General features: G+C 37.5%; 1 protein-coding gene across 5 annotated transcripts in view; it reads right to left on the bottom strand.

Moving 5' to 3' along the window:
• The window catches only part of FYTTD1 (forty-two-three domain containing 1), an 88,198-nt gene that overhangs the window by 20,131 nt on the left and 46,905 nt on the right, over positions 1-21,162 (bottom strand). For all 5 annotated transcript variants that reach the window (XM_077118042.1, XM_077118044.1, XM_077118047.1 and 2 more), the window contains 2 exons: positions 15,709-15,783; positions 14,966-15,092 (listed from right to left, as the gene is read on the bottom strand). In XM_077118042.1, coding sequence (XP_076974157.1) covers positions 14,966-15,092; positions 15,709-15,783 — 202 coding nt within the window. The remainder of the gene's footprint in view (positions 1-14,965; positions 15,093-15,708; positions 15,784-21,162) is intronic.

The following is a 21,162-nucleotide window of genomic DNA, read 5'->3' as shown; positions in this document are numbered from 1 at the left end:
GCTTTTCAAGGGTACATACATCCTTTCAAACCAGCAACAGATCATAAAGGAATGAACTTGGAAATCAATAATAGGCAGAGTGCCACAAATTCCACAAATGAGTGGAGGCTCGACAACACACTTAAACAAACAGTATGTCAAGGAAGAAATTACAAGAAAAATCCGTAAATATATCAAGGCAAAGGATAATGAAAACATGACATATCAAAATTTATGAGACACAGCAAAGGCATGCAAAGAGGTAAATTTATTGCCCTAAATGCCTATATCAAAAAAGAAGAGCAAAAATTGAGGAATTAACTGCCCACTTGGAAGAACTAGAGAAAGAACAGCAAACTAACCCCAAAGCAAGCAAAAGCAAAGAAATAATGAAGATTAAAGCAGAAATAAATGAAATTGAGGACTGGAAAACATTCCAGAAAATCAACAAAACCAGAAGTTGGTTCTATGCGAAAATCAGTAAGATTGATGGAACCATAGCAAGGTTCACAAAAAGAAGAAGAGAGAGAGCATGAAAATAAATAAAATCAGAAATGGAAGAGGAGATTTAACCAATGACCCTGCAGAAATAAAGGAAGTAATGAAAGGATATTATGAACAACTTTATGTTAATAAACTCAACAATGTATATGAAATGGACAACTTCCTAGAAAGGCATGAACAACCAACATTGACTCGAAAAGAAATAGATGACCTCAACAAACCAATCACAAGTAAAGAAAATGAATCAGTCATTAAGAATCTCCCCAAAAAGAAAAGTCCAGGACCAAATGGCTTCACACGTGAATTCTACCAAACACTGCAGAAAGAATTAGTACCAATTCTGCTCAAAATCTTCAAAAAAATTGAAGAGGAGGGAAAGCCACCTGACTCATTCTACAAAGCCAACATCACCCTCATAATAAAGCGAGACAAAAGATACTACAAAGAAAGAAAAACTACAGACCAATCTCTCTAATGAATATAGATGCAAAAATCCTCAACAAAATTCTAGGAAATCGAATCTAGCAGCATATTAAAAGAATTATACACCATGACCAAGTAGGATTCATTCCAGGGATGCAAGCATGGTTCAACATAAGAAAATCAATTAATGTAATACACCACATCAACAAATCAAAGCAGAAAAACCACGTCATTTCGACTGATGCAGAAAAGGCATTTGACAAAATTCAACATCCTTTCCTGTTGAAAACCCTTCAAAGGATAGGAATAGAAGGGAACTTCCTCAACATGATAAAGGAAATATGTGAAAACCCCACAGCTGACATCACTATCAATGGGGAAAAACTGAAAACATTCCCCCTAAGATCAAGAACAAGACAAGGATGTCCACTATCACCACTGTTATTCAACATTGTGTTGGAAGTTCGAGCCAGAGCAATTAGACAAGAAAAAGAAATACAAGGCATCAAAATTGGAAAGGAAGAAGTAAAAACTCTCACTGTTTGCAGATGATGTGATACTATATGTCGAAAACCCCAAAAACTCCACAGCAAAACTACTACAGCTAATAAATAAGTACAGCAAAGTGGCAGGTTACAAGATCAACACTCAAAAATATGCAGTGTTCTATCCACTAGTAATGAACAATCTGAGGGGGAAATCAATAAAAAAATTCCATTTACAATCGCAACCAAAAGAATAAACTATTTAGGAATAAATTTAACTAAAGGGACAAAAGACCTATACAGAGAAAACTCTAAGAATCGTTAAAAGAAATCACAGAATATCTAAATAAATGGAAGAGCATACCGTGTTCATGGACTGAAAGATTAAATATAGTTCAGATGTCAATTCTACCTAAATTCATTTACAGATTCAATGCAATACCAATTAAAATCCTAAAAATTTACTTTTTAGAAAAAGAAAAACCAATAACCAAATTTATCTGGAATAGCAGGGTGCCCTGAATAGCTAAAAGTATCCTGACAAATAAAAATGAAGCCAGAGGTCTCACACTACCTGACTTTAAGGCATATTACAAAGCTACAGTGGTCAAAGCAGCATGGTACTGGCATAAAGATAGCTATACTGACCAAGGGAATAGAATAGACTGTTCAGATATAGACCCTCTCATCTATGGACAATTGTTCTTTGATTACGCAGTCAAGCCAACTCACCTGGGACAGAATGGTCTTTCAATAAATGGTGACTAGAGAACTGGATATCCACATGCAGAAGAATGAAAGAGGATCCATATCTCACACCCTATACAAAAATTAACTCAAAATGGATCAAAGACCTAAACATTAGATCTAAGACCATAAATCTGTTAGAAGAAAATGCAGGGAGATGTCTTATAAATCTTATACTAGGAGGTGGTTCTCTAGACCTTATACCCAAAGCACGAGCACTGAAGAAATAAATAAATGGGAACTCCTCAAAATTAAACACTTTTATGCATCAAAGAACTTCAGCAAGAAAGTAAAAAGACAGCCTACACAATGGGAGATAATATTTGGAAACAATATATCAGATAAAGGACTAGTTGTTCAATTCAACAACAAAAAGACAGACAACCCAATTACAAAATGGGCAAAAGACTTGGACACTTCTCAAAAGAGAAAATACAAATGGCCAAAGGGCACATGAAAAGATGCTCAACTTCACTGGCTATTAGGGAAATGAAATCAAAACCACAATGTGTTATCATCTCACACCCACCAGAATGGCCATTATCAGTAAAACAGAAAACAGCAAGTGCTGGAAAGGATGTGGAGAAAGAGGCACACTTGTCCACTGTTGGTCGGAATGTCAAATGGTACAACCGCTGTGGAAGGCAGTTTGATGGTTCCTCAGGAAGCTAAGTATCGAACTGCCAAATGACCCAGAATACCATTGCTAGGTATCTATTCATAGGACATGAGGGCTAGGACAGAAACAGACACTTGCACACCAATGTTTATAGCAGCATTATTTACAATTACCAAGAGATGGAAACAGCCAAAATGTCCATCAACATACAAGTGGGTAAATAACCTGTGGTATATACGTGGAGAAGCCTAAACCTGGTAATCTCTAGTCTGAGTGCATGATGTCTTTTAAGATGTCTCTGCTATGTGGCCTCTCTCTCTCAGCCAACACGACAAACAAATTCACTGCCCTCTCCGTCTCTATGTGGGACATGGCTCCCAGGGTGTGGACCTTCCTGGCAACATGCAACAGAAATCCTACAATAAGCTCGGGCTCAGCAACAAGGATTGAGAAAACCTTCTCAACCAAAAGGGGGAAGAAAGAAATGAGACAAAATAAAGCATCAATGGCTGAGAGATTCCAAACAGATTCGAGAGGCTATCCTGGAAGTTATTCTTATGCATTAAATAGAATTCACCTTGTTAGTAAAAATGTAATGGAGAGGCTGGAGGGAACTGTAGAGCTGTGTTCCAGTAACCATGCTTCTTGAAGATGATTGTATAATGACATAGCTTTCACAATGTCACTGTATGATTGTGAAAACCTTGTGTCTGATGCTTCTTTTATCTACCTTATGGACAGAGAGTAAAACATATGGATTATAAATAAATAAATAATAGAGGGAACAAACGTTAAAATAAATTTAGTAGATTGAAATGCTAGATCAATGAAAGGAAGGGGTAAGGGGTATGGTATGTATGAATTTTTTTGTTTTCTTTTTATTTCTTTTTCTGAATTGATGCAAATGTTCTAAGAAATCATGATGATAAATATACATTATGTGATAAAAAATGTTCATATTGTATGTTGATTTGTTTTATTAACAAAAAAATGATCATGGTGTTGAATATACAACTATGTGATGATATTGTAAGCCATTGATTGTATACCATGCATGGAATGTTTGTATGTTAAGAATGTATGTGCCAGTACATTGTATCAATAAAAATTAAAAAAAAAAAAAAGCAAACAATGCAATTATAAAATGGGCGAAAGATATGAATAGGCATTTTTCTGAAGAGCAAATACAGATGGCTCAAAAGTACACGAAGAGATACTCATTTTCATTGGTATAAAGGAAATGCAGAACAAGTGTATAATGAGATATCACCACACAGCTATAAAAATGGCTGGTAAGCAAACAGGAACTATAAATGCTGGAGAGGATGTGGAGATACTGGGACACTTAAGCACTGCTGGTGGAAATGTATAATGGTACAGCTACTATAGAAGACACTTAGATGGTTCCTTAGGAAACTCAATACTGAGTTGCCCTATGACTCAACAATAGCAGTACTTGGTATATACCAAGAAAAACTGAAAGCAGTGACAGAAACAGACCTTTGCACACTGATGTTCACAGCAGCATTATTCACAATTAACAAAAGATGGAAACAATCCAAATGCCCATCAACAGATGAGTGGATTAATAAAATGTGGTATACACAAACAAAAGAATATTATGCAGCAGTAAGACGCAATGATGTCCTGAAGCACATGACAAGATAGATGAGCCTTGAGGACATAAACCTGAGTGAAATAAGCCAGACACAAAAGGATACTGTTTGATTCCACTTTCATGATCATGGTAAAGGTAAAATCAGAGGCTTGTAATACAGAATATCGGGGACTTAAGAGATACATAGAAGCTAGAGATGGGGGAATGGTTAGCTAATGAAGTTGAACTCAAATTTAAGGGAATAGATAGAAGTGAAGGTGGTTCTCTTGTGGGTATATAAGTAGTATTATCATATTGAAGGGGAACAAGATTGAAATGGGTTGTACAGGCCTATGTGTCCCACCGATTAACACTAGAATTATAAATAAGTTCTGCAAGAATTACTTCAAAGGTATGATTTGTGTACAAAGAGTGTTTAAGTCCAGGGTACAGGCAGAAAACTGCTACTGCATAGTATGGACTATGTTTACCAAGAAAACATCAGCAGTATACAGTAACAGCAGGGGTAAATAACGGAGTGAGGGACAAGAGTTAAGGGGAGTGTTCTAGTTTGCTAGCTGCCGGAATGCAACACACCAGAGACGGAACGGCTTTTAATAAAAGGGGATTTATTTTGTTAGTTCTTCAGAGGAAAGGCAGCTAACTTTCCACTGAGGCTCTTTCTTATGTGGAAGGCACAGGATGGTTTCTGCTGGTCTTTTCTCCAGGCCCCTGGGTTCCAACAACTTTCCCCCGGGTAACTTCTTTCTGCATCTCCAAAGGCCCAGGCTAAGCTGCAAGTGCTGAGATGAGGAATGCCAAGCTGCTTAGGCTGTGCTACATTGCGTTCTCTCATTTAAGCACCAGCCAATTAAGTCAAAAGTCACTCATTGCAGCAGACACGCCTCCTAGCTGACTGCAGATGTAATTTACAACAGATGAAGTTCACATACCATTGGCTTAAGTCCACAGCAACAAAACTAGGTATGCTCACCTGGCCAAGTTGACAACTGAATCTAACTAACACAGGGAGGTTTAGATTTTCTATTTGGTGAGGGTATGTTTATTAGCAGTAACAATAAATTTATCTAAAATTGAGAGTGTTGACAGACTGTGGACTTTGGGCACTATATATGATGCCTAAAGAATGCAGGTAGCTGAAGTAGGCACTGACTGAGAAATAGATGGGCAACTGATGGTGTATACACATGATCGAATATTGTGCTGCTACAAAAAGACATGATGTTGTGAGGCATGCAATATTTCAAAGGAACCTGTGGGACATGTAGTGAGGCAAAATAAGCCAGAAACAAAAGAAAAATTATTGTATGGTTTCCTTTAGAAAATGCTTATAAGAAAACAGGGACCTAGATTGTAAGTTCTTATAGCAGAGATATTTAGTCTGGAATGGTAATTATTATTTCTGGATTTTGAGAGGTTGTATTATATATGTATAACCTGGTATTTTAAGAACAAAGCTTATCAGGTCAGGAGTAAGGTAATTCAGAACACAGGGGTAAGAAAGACTATGTCTAAATTTTAGAAACAGACCTACTCTTTGAGACCAAAGGAAGAAAGTTTTATTTTGTCCAAAACTTAAATTTTCTGTAGCACATAATCTAACTCAACCTATCTGGATAACACATTTGAACAACTGAAATACAGGAAGCCCAGAATAAAAATGAGGGCCTTTAATCCTGTGTATCTAAATGTAATACCTTGATGTATCCCAGAATATATTCAGCAGATCATCAAAAAGTACTGGCAAAGTTCCTTGAGGGATGGCAGAAAAAATATGGAACTATTAAACTTAACCATCAGGGAATCCCTTGATACTGGGTCAAACATTAGGGACACCCAAATCAATAGGCCAAGCCCTTCATTTGGTGGCTTGCTCTTGTGAACCTTATGCATGTAGCAGAAAAACTTAGCCTACCTATAGGTGTGCCTAAAAGTTATTTCTGGATGACCTCTTTGTTGCTCAGATATAGTCTCACTCTAACCCAACTCTGCAAGTGAAATCATTGCCCTCCCCACTATGTGGGACATGACATCTAGGGGTGAAAGTCTCCCTGGCGGAATGGTAGATGACTCCCAGGGATGGGTCTGGCCCTGGCACGTGAGATCAACAATACCATCCTGTCCAAAAGGGTGAAAAGAAGGGTAATAAATAAGGTATCAGTGGATGAGAGAGTTCAAATAGAGTCAAGAGGCAACTCTGGAGGTTGCTCTTATGCAAACTTCAGTTAGACATTGCTACCTATCATGACTTGCCAAACCCTAACCAAAGCCATTCCAGCCAATTCTAAAGGGCAATATATAAGATTCTAGAAAGGTTCCCATGCACTAAGGTAACTTTCCAGAAATCTACAACTTCCACATGGGTCCCTGGACCAGATAACTCCTGAAACCTAAAGGGGCCAGCCTTTTCAGAACATCAGCTAATTCCATCTCCCTACAACTTTTTATTGACAGCCCTTCAAACATGAAAAAGTTAGAATGCACATAACCCAAATACCCCTAAAGAATGGGAGAAAAGTCAAAGGTGATGGTGGAGTTATAGAGAAGGTAGAATTTAACAAACGAATATGACTGCTGAATCATTATATTGATATTTCTTTTGGTCTCCAATATCTTAGAGCAGCTAAAAGTCAAAGCCTAAAATTGTGCAATTGGAACCCATATCAAACTCTTGAAATCTGTTCTACAATTGTTGTATTGTGCTTTGAAATTTATTGCTTTTTTGGTATATGTTATTTCTCACAAATAAGAAAAGAAAGCGATGATAAAAATATATATATATACATATTCCTTCTAGCCTCCAGCGTTTTGGAGAAGCTTGAAGGAAAAATATGAGATGATGGTATATGGTAGCCCATGACAAACTCTAGGGTCTGTCTTGTAACTACCTGCTGAAGAGTGCTTTGAAAACTATTGCTTTCTTCTTTCTTTGCTTTGTATATATATTATACAATAAAAAAAGTTTAAAAAAAGAGGAGGAGGAGTTATAACAGATATAGATAGGATTTAAGAAATGAGTATGACTGCTGAATCATTATACTGATATTTATTTTTGTCTCCAGTGCCTTGGAGCAGCTAGAAGGTAAAACTTAAAATTGTGGCACAGTAACCCACATGAACCTTTCGAATCTATTCTATAACTACTTGTTACAATGTACTTTGAAATTTACTGTTTTATATATATACATATTTCATAATGAAAAATATTTAAAAATAGATATATAATAGAGGCACACAACAGCAGATCTGAAGACGCAGAAGAAAGAACCAGCAAGCTAGAAAAAAGAGCATCTGAATTCAAACAGACAAAAGAAGAGGTGAAGAAAAGAATGGAAAAAGTGATCAGTGTCTCAGGGAAATTACTGACAAAAAGAAGTACACAAAAATACTCATCATGGGTGTCCCAGAAAGGGATAGAAGGGAAAGGGCCAGAAAGAATATATTTTTTAAAATGACTGAAAAATTCCCAACCTTTTTGGAAGAGAGAAGCACACACCAAAGAAGCACAATGCACTCCAAAGAGAATAAATTCAAAGAGTCCCACTCCAAGAAAGATACTCAGATTGTCAAGTGCCAAAGATAAAGAGAGATTTCTAAAAGCAGCAAGAGAGTAGCAATATAACATATACAAGAGAAGACAAATTAGACTAAGTGCTGAATTCTCATCAGAAAGCATGGAAGTGAGAAGTCAGTGGTATCATATAGTTAAGATGCTGAAGAAAAAAACTGCCAGACAAGAATTGTTATCACAATAAAAGAGTATTTGCAAAGTCCCGTTTGGGGAATGATGAGAAAACGGGAAAACTCAACTTCCCCAAGTTGAATTCTTGATATTCTCACAAGCAGTGCGGACAATTAAAGCTATAGGCTGAGCCCCCAATCTTGGGGTTTGTTCATATGAAACTTAACCCCATAAAGGATAGGTCAAGCCTACTTAAAATTAGGCCTCACAGTCACACCCAAGAGAACCTCTTTTGTTGCTCAGAAATGGCCTTTCTCTCCAGCCAACACAACAAGCAAACTCACCACCCTCCCCCTGTCTATGTGGGACATGACTCCCAGGGGTGTGGACTTCCTGGCAATGTGGGACAGAAATCCTGGAATGAGCTGAGACTCAGCATCAGGGGATTGAGAAAACCTTCTTGACCAAAAGGGGGAAGAGTGAAATTAGACAAAATAAAGTGTCAATGGCTGAGAGATTCCAAACAGAGTTGAGAGGTTATCCTGGAGGTTATTCTTAAGCATTAAATAGAATTCACCATGTTAGTCAAGATGTAATGAAGAGGCTGGAGGGAACTGCCTGAAAATGTAGAGCTGTGTTCCAATAGCCATGTTTCTTGAAGATGACTGTATAATGATAGAGCTTTCACAATGTGACTGTGTGACTGTGAAACCCCTGTGTCTGATGCTCCTTTTATCTACCTTATCAACAGACGAGTAAAACATATGGAATAAAGATGAATAATGGGGGAACAAATATTACAATAAATTTACAGTGAAATGCTGGTGATAGGTGAGGGGGAGAGATGGGGGGTATGGTGTGCATGAATTTTTTTCTGTTTTCGTTTTATTTCTTTTTCTGAATAGATGCAAATGTTCCAAGAAATGATCATGATGATGAACATGCAACTATGTGATGATATTGTGAATTACTGACTATATATATGGAACGGAATGATCACAAGTTACAAATGTTTACATTTGTTTGGTGTTTTCTTGTATTTAAAAAACATTTTTTAAAAAAAAGGAAAGAATTGTTATCACAGCAAAGCTTCCCTTCAAAAATGAGGGAGAGTTTAAAATAGTCACAGATAAACAGATGTTGAGAAAGTTTGTTAACAAGAGAACTGCTCCATAAGAAATGCTCTAAACCTGGGACATTTTCTTCAGGCTCTTAAAGAAAGTGTTCCTTCACCCTCTTCCACCTCCCTCCCTTTTTCTCTTTCCCCTCCCTCAAGAAAGCATTCCCTTACCCTCTTTCCCCTGTCTTACTCCCTCTTCTTGCAATAAATCTTTCCATGCCTTTGAAGAAAAAAAAAAGGAATGCTCTAAACCTAAGGGATTGGATAGAAGTGAAGGCATTCATTAATGGGTCTACAAGCAATATTGCCATATTAAAGGGGAATATGATTGAAAGCGGATATATAGATCCATGTATCCCATGATACCAGTTTGAATCTGTTGTGTATCCAAGAAAAGCCATGTCCTTTAATCCTCATTCAATATTGCTGGGTGGGAGCTTTTTGATTGTTTCCATGGAGATGTGATTCACCCAACTGTGGGTGGTAATTTCTGATTAAATCGTTTTCACTGAGATGTGTCTCCACCCATTCAAGGTAGGGTTGTTTACTGGAGCCCTTTAAGAGGGAACCATTTTGGAAAAAGCTTTAGAGCAACCAGAGCCACCAGAATTCAAAGACTCAACAGAATGGACAGAGCCCCAGGGAAGCTGTTGAAGAGAAAGCTAGATCTTGTCATGTACCTTCCTAGCTGCAAGAGAAACTCTGAACGTCATCAGCCTTCTTGAACCAAGGTATCTTTTTCCTGGGTGCCTTATCTTGGATATTTTTATAGCCATGCTTTAATCTGGACATTTTCATGGACTTAGAACTTTAAACTTAAAACTTAATAAAATTCTCCTTTTCAAAAGCCGTTCTGTTTTTGGTATATCACATTCCAGCAGCTTTCGAACTAGAACAGATTTAGTACCAGGGAAGTGGGGTGCTCAGGAGTTTGTAAATACCAAACATGTTGGAATGAATGGCTTTTTAAATGAATAAGGGGAAAGATTCTGGCAAAGTTGTGAGGAGCTTGATAGAGATAGCCTAGTATGCTTTGGTAGAAATGTGGACTCTAAAGATACCTATGACAAGGCTCTAGACAGAAATGAGTTGTGTATTATTACAAACTGGAAGGAAGTCGATCCTTGTTTTAAAATGGCAGATAATCTGGCAAAACTGACAAGTGCTTTTGGCAGATTTTAAAAGTCATGAACTGGGATATTTAGTAGCAGAGGTTTCCAAATTAAATGTGGAAAATGCAGCCTGGTTCCTCCTTGCAGCTTATAGTGAAATGAAACAGGAAAGAGAGAAGCTGAGAACTGAACCCTTGGGTATAAAGAAACCAAAACTTTATGGTCTGGAAAATTCTGGGCTTCCAAAAAGGGAGACCCCAGAGAACAGTGCCCCACATGAGGATTTAACCAAACATGGAAACAGTCAGCCATTTTAGAAAAAGCAAGGATTGGAAATGGAGTTATCCAGGAAAGATATGGGGAAACTCTTTTTATCTTATAGGCATGATCATTGCCTACTACATAGAAAGCCAACAAGGGGGTTGTGGGATCTGTATAAACTGAACCACTGCCAGTCTGGACAAAGAGAAGCAGAAAAGGGACATGCTGAAGGAAAAAATAACTTCAGAGGAAGAACTATGGAAGCTAAATTCTAAAGTCAAGAAATCATGGGCCAAGAGAGCAGACTCACCCGAGTACTTGGAGAGGGTGAGTTTGCCCCCAAGGCAAAGAGTGGGCCTTCAACCTCATGGCAGTGGAAGAGTTATGCTGCTCCAAGCCTTGGAGAGCATGGAACACATATCCTTGGAGATTGGGGAAAGCCTGGCTGCCAACCCATTTTTCTGTAAGGGTTGAGCATGTGGCCCAGAGATGGCAGAGAGCCTGAGTGCGGCCCCAATGCATGGAGAGGGTGGAGCTAAGAAAAAGGTGATCTCCCCAACATCCCCCAAGGTTGAATTTGGAGAGGGCCACTGTGCAAGCCCTTGGAAAGGGTGGGAATGCACTTTCTAAAACTCCAAAGATAAATGAGTCTCAGACTCTGAAATCAAATGGAGTTTGCCCTGCAGGTTTTTAAAACTGCTTGGGTCCAGTGACCACTATGTTCCTTCCAATTCCTCTCTATGGAAATGGGAGTACATATCCTATGGCTGCTACTCCTTTGTATATTGACAGCAGATAACTTGTTCTGAGTTTTACAGGTCCAGAGCCAGAGGAGCATTTTGCCTTAGGACAGACCATGCCTGTAGCTGAGTTTGAAAGATTTGGTACTGTTTCTGACTTTGTACTGAATCTGCACTGTTACTGAAATGGTTTAAGACTTTGTGATACTGTGATGGAATGAATGTATTTTGCATTTGGAAAGAACATGTCCTTTGGGGCTCCAAAGGGTAAAATGTGCCAGTTTGAATCTGTTGTGTACCCCAGAAAAGCCATGTGCTTTAATCCTCATTCAATATTGTTGGGTGGGAGCTTTTTGGTTGTTTCTATGGAAATGTAGCCCATCCAACTGTGGATGCTAAGTTTTGATTAGATGGTTTCCATGGAGATGCATCTCCACCCATTCCTGGTGGAGCTGCTTACTGAAACCCTTTAAGAGGGAACCACTTTGGAAAAAACTTTAGAGCAACCAGAGCCACCAGAACCGACAGAGTCAAAGGGACAGACAGAGCCCTGGGGAAGTCAATGAAGAGAAAGCTAGACGGCTATTTGCCTTCCTAGCTAAGAGAAAAACCCTGAATGTCATCAACTTTCCTAAACCAAGTATCTTTCCCTGGATGCCTTAGATCAGGCACTTTTACAGCCTTGTTTAATTTGGACATTTTCATGGCCTTAGAATTGCAAACTTGCAACTTAATAAATTCCCTTTTTTAAAAGCCATTCTGTTTCTGGTATATTGCATTCCAGCAGCTTTCAAACTAGAACACCCATTTATTAACACCAAAAATATAAATAAGTTCTTACGTGAAGTACTTCAAAGGTATGAATCTTGTATAAAGCATAAATAACATCAGGGTATGAGGAAAAACTACTATCGCATGCTATGGTCTATGCTTAACAGGAAGACATCAACAGTACCACAGCAATACCAGGGGTAAATAATTGGGAGGAAGTACAAAAGTTAAGGGGAGGTTTGGATTTTCTATTTAATAAGGGTGTGTTTATCGGTTATCTTTCTCTTGGAAGCAATGAAAATTGTCTAAAATTGAGAGTGCTGATGACTATACAACTGAGTGAAGGTAATGTGAGTAAAGGATTATTGACTTTGGACATTATACATGATGCCTAATGTACAGATGTGGCTGAAAAATACACTGACTGAAAAGGAGAATGGTGAACTGCGGTGTACACATGATGGAATATTGTGCAGCTACAAAAAGGAATGAAATTGTGAGACATACAATGAGGTGAATGAATCTGTGGGACATTATGTGATGCAAAATAAGCCAGATAAAAAAAAGGAAATACCGTATAGTCTCTTTTAGAAAATAATTATAAGAAAATTAGGACCTAGATTGTAAGCCCTTACAGCAGTCACATTTAGTCCAGAGCTGTAACTGTTATTTCTAGATTTTGAGAGGTTGTGTTATATATGTATAACCTGGTGTTTCCCTGGAGCCTTGAGTACCTGTGTGGCACTTAGGACGCAGAGTAGGAGTTCTGCAGGTCTGAAAGTCAGCATTGCCAACAACTGTTAAAGTGAAATTTAACAATGACTGTTGAAGTGAAAAAGAAATCAGGCTTCTATTAGAGAAAAGAACAAAGCAGATCAGGTCACGACTAAGCTAAATCAGAATGCAGGGGTAAGGAGGACACTGCCTACATTTTAGAACTTCACCTACTCTATGAGACCAAAGGAAGAATGGTTTATTTTGTGCAAAATCTAAATATGCTGTAGCACAATCTAACTCAACCTGTCTGGACAGATCATTTAAAACAACTCAAACACAAGGATCCCAGAATGGGAATGAGGGCTTATAATTCTGTATAGCTTAATGTAATGACCTGATACATTACAGAGTATGTTAAGTAGATAATTAAAAAGTACTGGCGAGGGCGGACAATGGCAGCTCAGCTGCAGAGTTCTCGCCTGCCATGCCAAAGACCCACGTTTGATTCCCAGCACCTGCCCATGCAAATAAATAAATAAATAAATAAAAGTACTGGTGATGCCCCATGAGGGATGGGAGAAAAAATACGCAACTATTGAACTTTACTACCAGAGAAACTGCTGATAATGTCCCAAGCAATAGGGACTCCCAAGTCAACAGGGTAAGCCCTTGATCTTGAGGCTTGCTTTTTCAGACATACAGTCCACACATGGTGTACAATCAATGGCTTTACTTATCACCACAATAATTTATAGAACATTTACATCACTTCAGAAAAAGAAATAAAAAGAAAAAACTCATACATTCCATACCCCTTACCCCTCCCTCTCATTTACCACTAGTATTTCAATCTACCCAATTTATTTTATCCTTTATCACTCTTATTATTTATTTTTTCTCATCTGTCCATATTCTGGATAAAAGGAGCATCAGATACAAGTTTTCACAATCATATAGTCACACTGTAAAAGCTCTATCATTATACAATCGTCCTCAAAAATCAAAGCTACTGGAACACAGCTCAACAGTTTCAGGTACTTCATTGGGGCTTGCTCTTATGAAGCTCATTTATATAGCAGAGAAGCTAAGCCTACGTAGTTATGTCTAAGAGTTACTTCCAAAGGATCATTTTTGTTGCTCAGATGTTGCCTCTCCTCTCTAAGCCCAACTCAGCAAGTAAAATTATTACCCTCCCCACTACATGGGACAGGACATCCCGGGGTGAAAGTTTCACTGGCAATATGGGATCTGACTCCCAAGGATGAGCCTGGCCCCGGCACCATGGGATGGACAATGCCTTCTTGACCAAAAGGGGAAAAGAATTGTAACAAAATAAAGTATCAGTGGCTGAGAGAGTTCACATACAGTGTGACACTCTCAGGAGGCTACTCTTATGCAAGCTTTAGCTAGATACTGCTATTTACCAAATCCTAACCAAAATCATTCCTGTTAACCCTAAAGAATACCTAAAATCTATCTGAGATTCTATAAAAGTTTCACATACTAAGATTACTTTCCAGAAACCTATAACCTCCAGATGGGTTCCTAAGCCAAGCAAGTCTTGAAACCCAAAGGAGCCAGCCTCTACAAAACATTAACTAGTTCCATCCCCCATCCCAAATTATCTACAGCCCTTACCAATATGAAAAAGTTAGAATGGGCATAGCCCAAAAACCTCTAAAGATTGAGAAAAAGATCAAAGGAGGAGGAGGATTAATAAGAGAAGCAGACAGGATTTAACATAAGAGTATGACTACTAAATTATTATATTGATATTTCTTTTAGTATCCCAGTGGCTTGGAGTAGCTAGAAGGAAAAAACGTAAAATCGTGCAACTGTTAACACATATGAAACTTTGAAATCTGTTCTATAACTACTTGTTACAATGTACTTTGAAATTTATTGTTTTGTATATACGTCATATTTCAAAATTTAAAAAATTGTTTAAAAATTTGAGTATTAATGTACCTATTAAGGAACATCAGAGAAAAGAAAGAAAAAAGGATCTGGAAATAATACAGATATTATAGTTCTGTAAATGCTAGAAAATTAAATATTAAAACAAAATTTTAGTCAATATACATCAGTCATGTTGCTTAGGACATCTATTTCATTAGACAATAATTGTTTTATTAATTAAAATAGCCTCAGTAAATGGCCCAAATAAAGAAAAAGAAATAAATTTACCTGTTTTCCAACACTATTTATGTCAAATTGTAGGGGTACACCTTTAGGAACCTTCTTTATATCAGATTGTTCCCGCTTTGCCAAGAATGAGGGTACAGCAGTACGACTTAATCGTGGTTTCTGAGTTCTATTAGGAAAAAATTAAAATGAAATCAGACCAGTTTTAACAATCAAAGGAAAAAAAATCATTTGGTCTTTCAGATATCTTGACTTATATAATGCTTGAATATTTCAGGGCTACTTTACTTCTACTGTAATGAAAAATATACTTCTACTATAATGATTGAAATGTTTAATTAAATTAGGGTCCTCTAGATAACAATGAAACTCTTAAAAGGCATGTAGATCTCTACGTTGTGAAACGTAAAATCCAAAATATACTGGGTCAGAGGGGAAAATGTACAATATTACCTAATTTTTTGTTATATAAACAGAAAATATATATGAACATATTCTTATACACGTAGACAGCTTTAAAAATAAAACCATAAAAGAAACTGTTAAAAGTAGTTATAGTTAAAAAAAGTAGTTATTATGGGACTGATAAAACCAGAAATGAAGAGAATTTTTAATTTAACTTTATACTATTCTAAAGTATTTCCATTTTGAACCATGAGTCTTACTTTTATTCTTACATCTCAGTTTATCCTAACTTGGATATCAAACTCTGAGCAGTAGCCCAATACTCTTCTCCTGTCTTATATATTAAGGGGTTCAATATCTAAAAAAACAAAAAGACTTACACTGGGCACTGCACTGCTCCAGGATTGTCAATGGAGACAGTTAAAATTCCTCCATTAGTTGTAGAAGTCCGCCATCTAATTTCAAAATACAAAAAAAACCAAATTTCATTATGAAGGAAGTTTATAAATTCTCAAAAGTGTTCTTCATAAAAACATAAATTTTAAATGTAGCTGTTAACTTTTTATTAGCGTTCAAGAAATACACATATTTGGATTCAATCATGATATACTGAATTGGAATCTTGGGTATAGGGACTGGACACTTTCTTTATTAAAAATTTCAATGTAATAGATAAATTCACATTAAAAAGTCAAATAGTAAAAAAGGGCTTCTAAAGAAAACCAACAGAGAGGGAGGGGACAAGATGGCGGCTTAGCAATGTGCGCGTTTTAGTTCGTCCTCCAGAACAACTACTAAATAACCAGAAACGGTACAGAACAGCTCCCGGAGCCATGAGAGGGACGGGACACACAGCGTACGCCAGTCTGGACCAGCTGGACTGGCTGCAAGTCTCTGGAACCGTGAGTTCCCCAAGCTGCGGCGGCCAGCACCTGTCACCCCTCCCCCATAGGTGACTTCCCGGAGGGAAAGGAAAGAGACTTTAACAGTAGCGGGAACTGAGTCCAACCAAACACCAATTGTGGCACTAATAAACAAATTCTGACTACTAAAAATAGGCCCCCAGCACAGGCGAAACCGGTCAAGGCGGAGGTCACCTATTGGGCTAACTGAAAAAGAGGAAAGGGGAGGAAACAGGTTTTTGTGGCTGTTTCTACAGAGGCTTGGCTGCCTCTGGATTCAGTGGTGGGACTACTCAGACTGCAACTGCCCCAGGAATAGGTAGAAACAGACTGTTTTCAGGGATATCTCCCACGTGTGCCTTCCCCAGGGGAGGGGTGGAATCCCTCTCTCAAGGAATTCAAACCCCACGGCTTGGCAATTTGAAGCCATTAAAACCAGCGTACAACCTCTCTTCTGTCTCCATCACGCCCCCAGCAGGGAGAGTTTGCCAAAGTTAAAGGAGCCATAACATCTTTTGCTGGTGGGACCCGCAGACAGACAAGTGCCACATACTAGGCAGGATAAGAAAAACAGAGCCCAGAGACTTCACAGGAAAGTCTTTCAACCTGCTGGGTCTCACCCTCAGGGAAAACTGATGCAGGTGTCTCCTTCCCCCTGATAGGAGGCCAGTTTAGTCTGGGAAAACCCATCTGGAGTCTGTAATACCTATGTAGACCCTCCTAAGGGTGAGGAGGGAAAAGGCACCTTACAAGCAGGACAAGAAACAAGAAAACAAGAACTGAAAACTTACCCTCTGTTAAACAAAACTTAAGCTAGAGGCCCAGAAAAAGCTGAACTGAAGGTCAAAGAACAGATAGACAACAAATTCATCTAGTAAGAAAACCCTAGGTAAGATAAGTAAAGTAATCTCCAGAATAAACTAATTAAGGTAATTAAATGTCTAGATGATAGCAAAAAATAACAAATCACACCAGGAAAATTGAAGATATGGCCCAGTCAAAGGAACAAACCAATAGTTCAAATGAGATACAGGAGCTGAAAGAACTAATTCAGAATAAATGAACAGAAATGGAAAACCTCATCAAAAACCAAATCAATGAATTGAGGGAGGACATGAAGAAGGCAAGGAATGAAAAAAAAGAAGAAATGGAAAGTCTGAAAAAACAAATCACAGAACTTATGGAAATGAAAGATACAGTAGAAGAGATGAAAAAAAAAATGGAAACCTACAATGGTAGATTTCAAGAGACAGAGGTTAGGATTAGTGAACTGGAGGATGGAACATCTGAAATCCAAAAAGAAAAAGAAACTATACGGAAAAGAATGGAAAAATATGAGAAGGGGCTCAGGAAATTGAATGATAATATGAAGCGCACAAATATACGTGTTGTGAGTATACCGGAAGGAAAAGAGAAGGGAAAAGGAGGAGAAAACTAATGGAAGAAATTATCACTGAAAATTTCCCAACTCTTATGAAAGACCTAAAATTACAGATCCAAGAAGTGCAGCGCACCCCAAAGAGAATAGATCTAAATAGACGTTCTCCAAGACACTTACTAGTCAGAATGTCAAAGGTCAAAGAAAAAGAGAGGATCTTGAAAGCAGCAAGAGAAAAACAATCCATCACATACAAGGGAAACCAATAAAACTATGTGTAGATTTCTCAGCAGAAACCACGGAGGTGAGAAGACAGTGGGATGATATATTTAAATTACTAAAAGAGAAAAACTGCCAACCAGGAATTCTATATCCAGCAAAATTATCCTTCAAAAATGAGGGAGAAATTAAAACATTTTCAGACAAAAAGTCACTGAGAGAATTTGTGACTAAGATACCAGCTCTGCAAGAAATACTAAAGAGAGCACTAGAGACAGATACAAAAAGACAGAAGAGAGAGGTGTGGAGAAGAGTGTAGAAAGAAGGAAAATTAAGATATGACATATAAAATACAAAAGGCAAAATGGTAGAGGAAAGTACTACCCAAACAGTAATAACACTAAATGTTAATGGACTGAACTCCCCAATCAAAAGACATAGACTGGCAGAATGGATTAAAAAACAGGATCCTTCTATATGCTGTCTACAGGAAACACATCTTAGACCCAAAGATAAACATAGGTTGAAAGTAAAAGGTTGGGAAAAGATATTTCATGCAAATAACAACCAGAAAAGAGCAGGAGTGGCTACACTAATATCCAACAAATTAGACTTCAAATGTAAACCAGTTAAAAGAGACAAAGAAGGACACTATCTACTAATAAAAGGAACAATTAAACAAGAAGACATAACAATCATAAATATTTACGCACCGAACCAGAATGCCCCAAAATACGTGAGGAATACACTGCAAACACTGAAAAGGGATATAGACACATCTACCATAATAGTGGGAGACTTCAGTTCACCACTCTCATCAATGGACAGAACATCTAGACAGAGGATCAATAAAGAAATAGAGAATCTGAATATTACTATAAATGAGCTAGACTTAACAGACATTTATAGGACATTACACCCCACAACAGCAGGATACACTTTTTTCTCAAGTGCTCATGGATCATTCTCAAACATAGACCATATGCTGGATCACAAAGCAAGTTTTAATAAATTTTAAAAGATTGAAATCATACACAACACTTTCTCGGATCATAAAGGAATGAAGTTGGAAATCAATAATAGGCAGAGTGCCAGAAAATTCACAAATACGTGGAGGCTCGACAACACACTCTTAAACAACCGGTGGGTCAAGGAAGAAATTACAAGAGAAATCAGTAAACATCTCGAGGCGAATGAAAATGAAAACACAGCATATCAAAACTTATGGGACGCAGCAAAGGCAGCACTAAGAGGGAAATTTCTTGACCTAAATGCCTATATCAAAAAAGAAGAAAAGGCAAATATTCGGGAATTAACTGTCCACTTGGAAGAACTGGAGAAAGAACAGCAAACTAACCCCAAAGCACGCAAAAGGAAAGAAATAACAAAGATTAGAGCAGAAACAAATGAAATTGAGAACATGAAAACAACAGAGAAAATCAATAAGACCAGAAGTTGGTTCTATGAGAAAATCAATAAGACTGATGGGCCCTTAGCAAGATTGACAAAAAGAAGAAGAGAGAGGACGCAAATAAATAAGATCAGAAATGGAAGAGGAGACATAACCACTGACCTTACAGAAATAAAGGAGGTAATAACAGGATACTATGAACAACTTTATTCTAATAAATACAACAATGTAGATGAAATGGACAAGTTCCTAGAAAGGCATGAACAACCAACTTTAACTCAAGAAGAAATAGATGACCTCAACAAACCAATCACAAGTAAAGAAATTGAATCAGTCATTCAAAAGCTTCCTAAAAAGAAAAGTCCAGGACCAGACGGCTTCACATGTGAATTCTACCAAACATTCCAGAAAGAATTAATACCAACCCTGCTCAAACTCTTCAAAAAAATTGAAGTGGAGGGAAAGCTACCTAATTCATTCTATGAAGCCAACATCACCCTCATACCAAAACCAGGCAAAGATACTACAAAAAAAGAAAACTACAGACCAATCTCTCTAATGAATACAGATGCAAAAATCCTCAACAAAATTCTAGCAAATCGAATCCAGCAACACATCAGAAGAACTATACATCATGACCAAGTAGGATTCATCCCAGGTATGCAAGGATGGTTCAACATAAGAAAATCAATTAATGTCATACACCATATCAACAAATCAAAGCAGAAAAATCATATGATCATCTCAATTGATGCAAAGAAGGCATTTGACAAGATTCAACATCCTTTCCTGTTGAAAACACTTCAAAGGATAGGAATACAAGGGAACTTTCTCAAAATGATAAAGGGAATAAATGAAAAACCCACAGCTAATATCATCCTCAATGGGGAAAAATTGAAAACTTTCCCCCTAAGATCAGGAACAAGACAAGGATGTCCACTATCACCACTGTTATTCAACATTGTGTTGGAGGTTCTAGCCAGAGCAATTAGACAAGAAAAAGAAATACAAGGCACCAAAATTGGAAAGGAAGAAGTAAAATTATCACTGTTTGCAGATGATATGATACTATACATCGAAAACCCTGAAAAATCCACAGCAAATCTATTAGAGCTAATAAACGAGTACAGCAAAGTGGTAGGTGACAAGATCAACATTCAAAAATCTGTACTGTTTCTATACACTAGCAATGAACAAGCTGAGGGGGAAATCAAGAAACGAATTCCATTTACAATTGCAACTAAAAGAATAAAATACTTAGGAATAAATTTAAATAAAGAGACAAAAGACCTATACAAAAAAACTACAAAAAACTGTTAAAAGAAATCACGGAAGACCTAAATAGATGGAAGGGCATACCGTGTTCATGGATTGGAAGACTAAATATAGTTAAGATGTCAATTCTATCTAAATTGATTTACAGATTCAATGCAATACCAATCAAAATTCCAACAACTTACTTTTCAGAAATAGAAAAACCAATAAGCAAATTTATCTGGAAGGGCAGGGTGCCCTGAATTGTTAAAATTATCTTGAGGAAAAAAAAACGAAGCTGGAGGTCTCATGCTGCGGACTTTAAGGCATATTATGAAGCCACAGTGGTCAAAACAGCATGGTACGGGCATAAAGATAGATATATCGACCAATGGAATCGAATAGAGTGCTCAGATATAGACCCTCTCATCTATGGACATTTGATCTTTGATAAGGCAGTCAAGTCAATTCACCTGGGACAGAACAGTCTCTTCAATAAATGGTGCCTAGAGAACTGGATATCCATATGCAAAAGAACGAAAGAGGACCCGTATCTCACACCCTATACAAAAGTTAACTCAAAATGGATCAAAGATCTAAACATTAGGTCTAAGACCATAAAACAGTTAGAGGAAAATGTAGGGAGATATCTTATGAATCTTACAATCGG

The sequence above is a fragment of the Tamandua tetradactyla genome, chromosome 10, assembly GCF_023851605.1.
Source record: "Tamandua tetradactyla isolate mTamTet1 chromosome 10, mTamTet1.pri, whole genome shotgun sequence".
NCBI lineage: Eukaryota > Metazoa > Chordata > Mammalia > Pilosa > Myrmecophagidae > Tamandua > Tamandua tetradactyla.
This window is presented reverse-complemented; position numbering and strand designations above follow the sequence as displayed.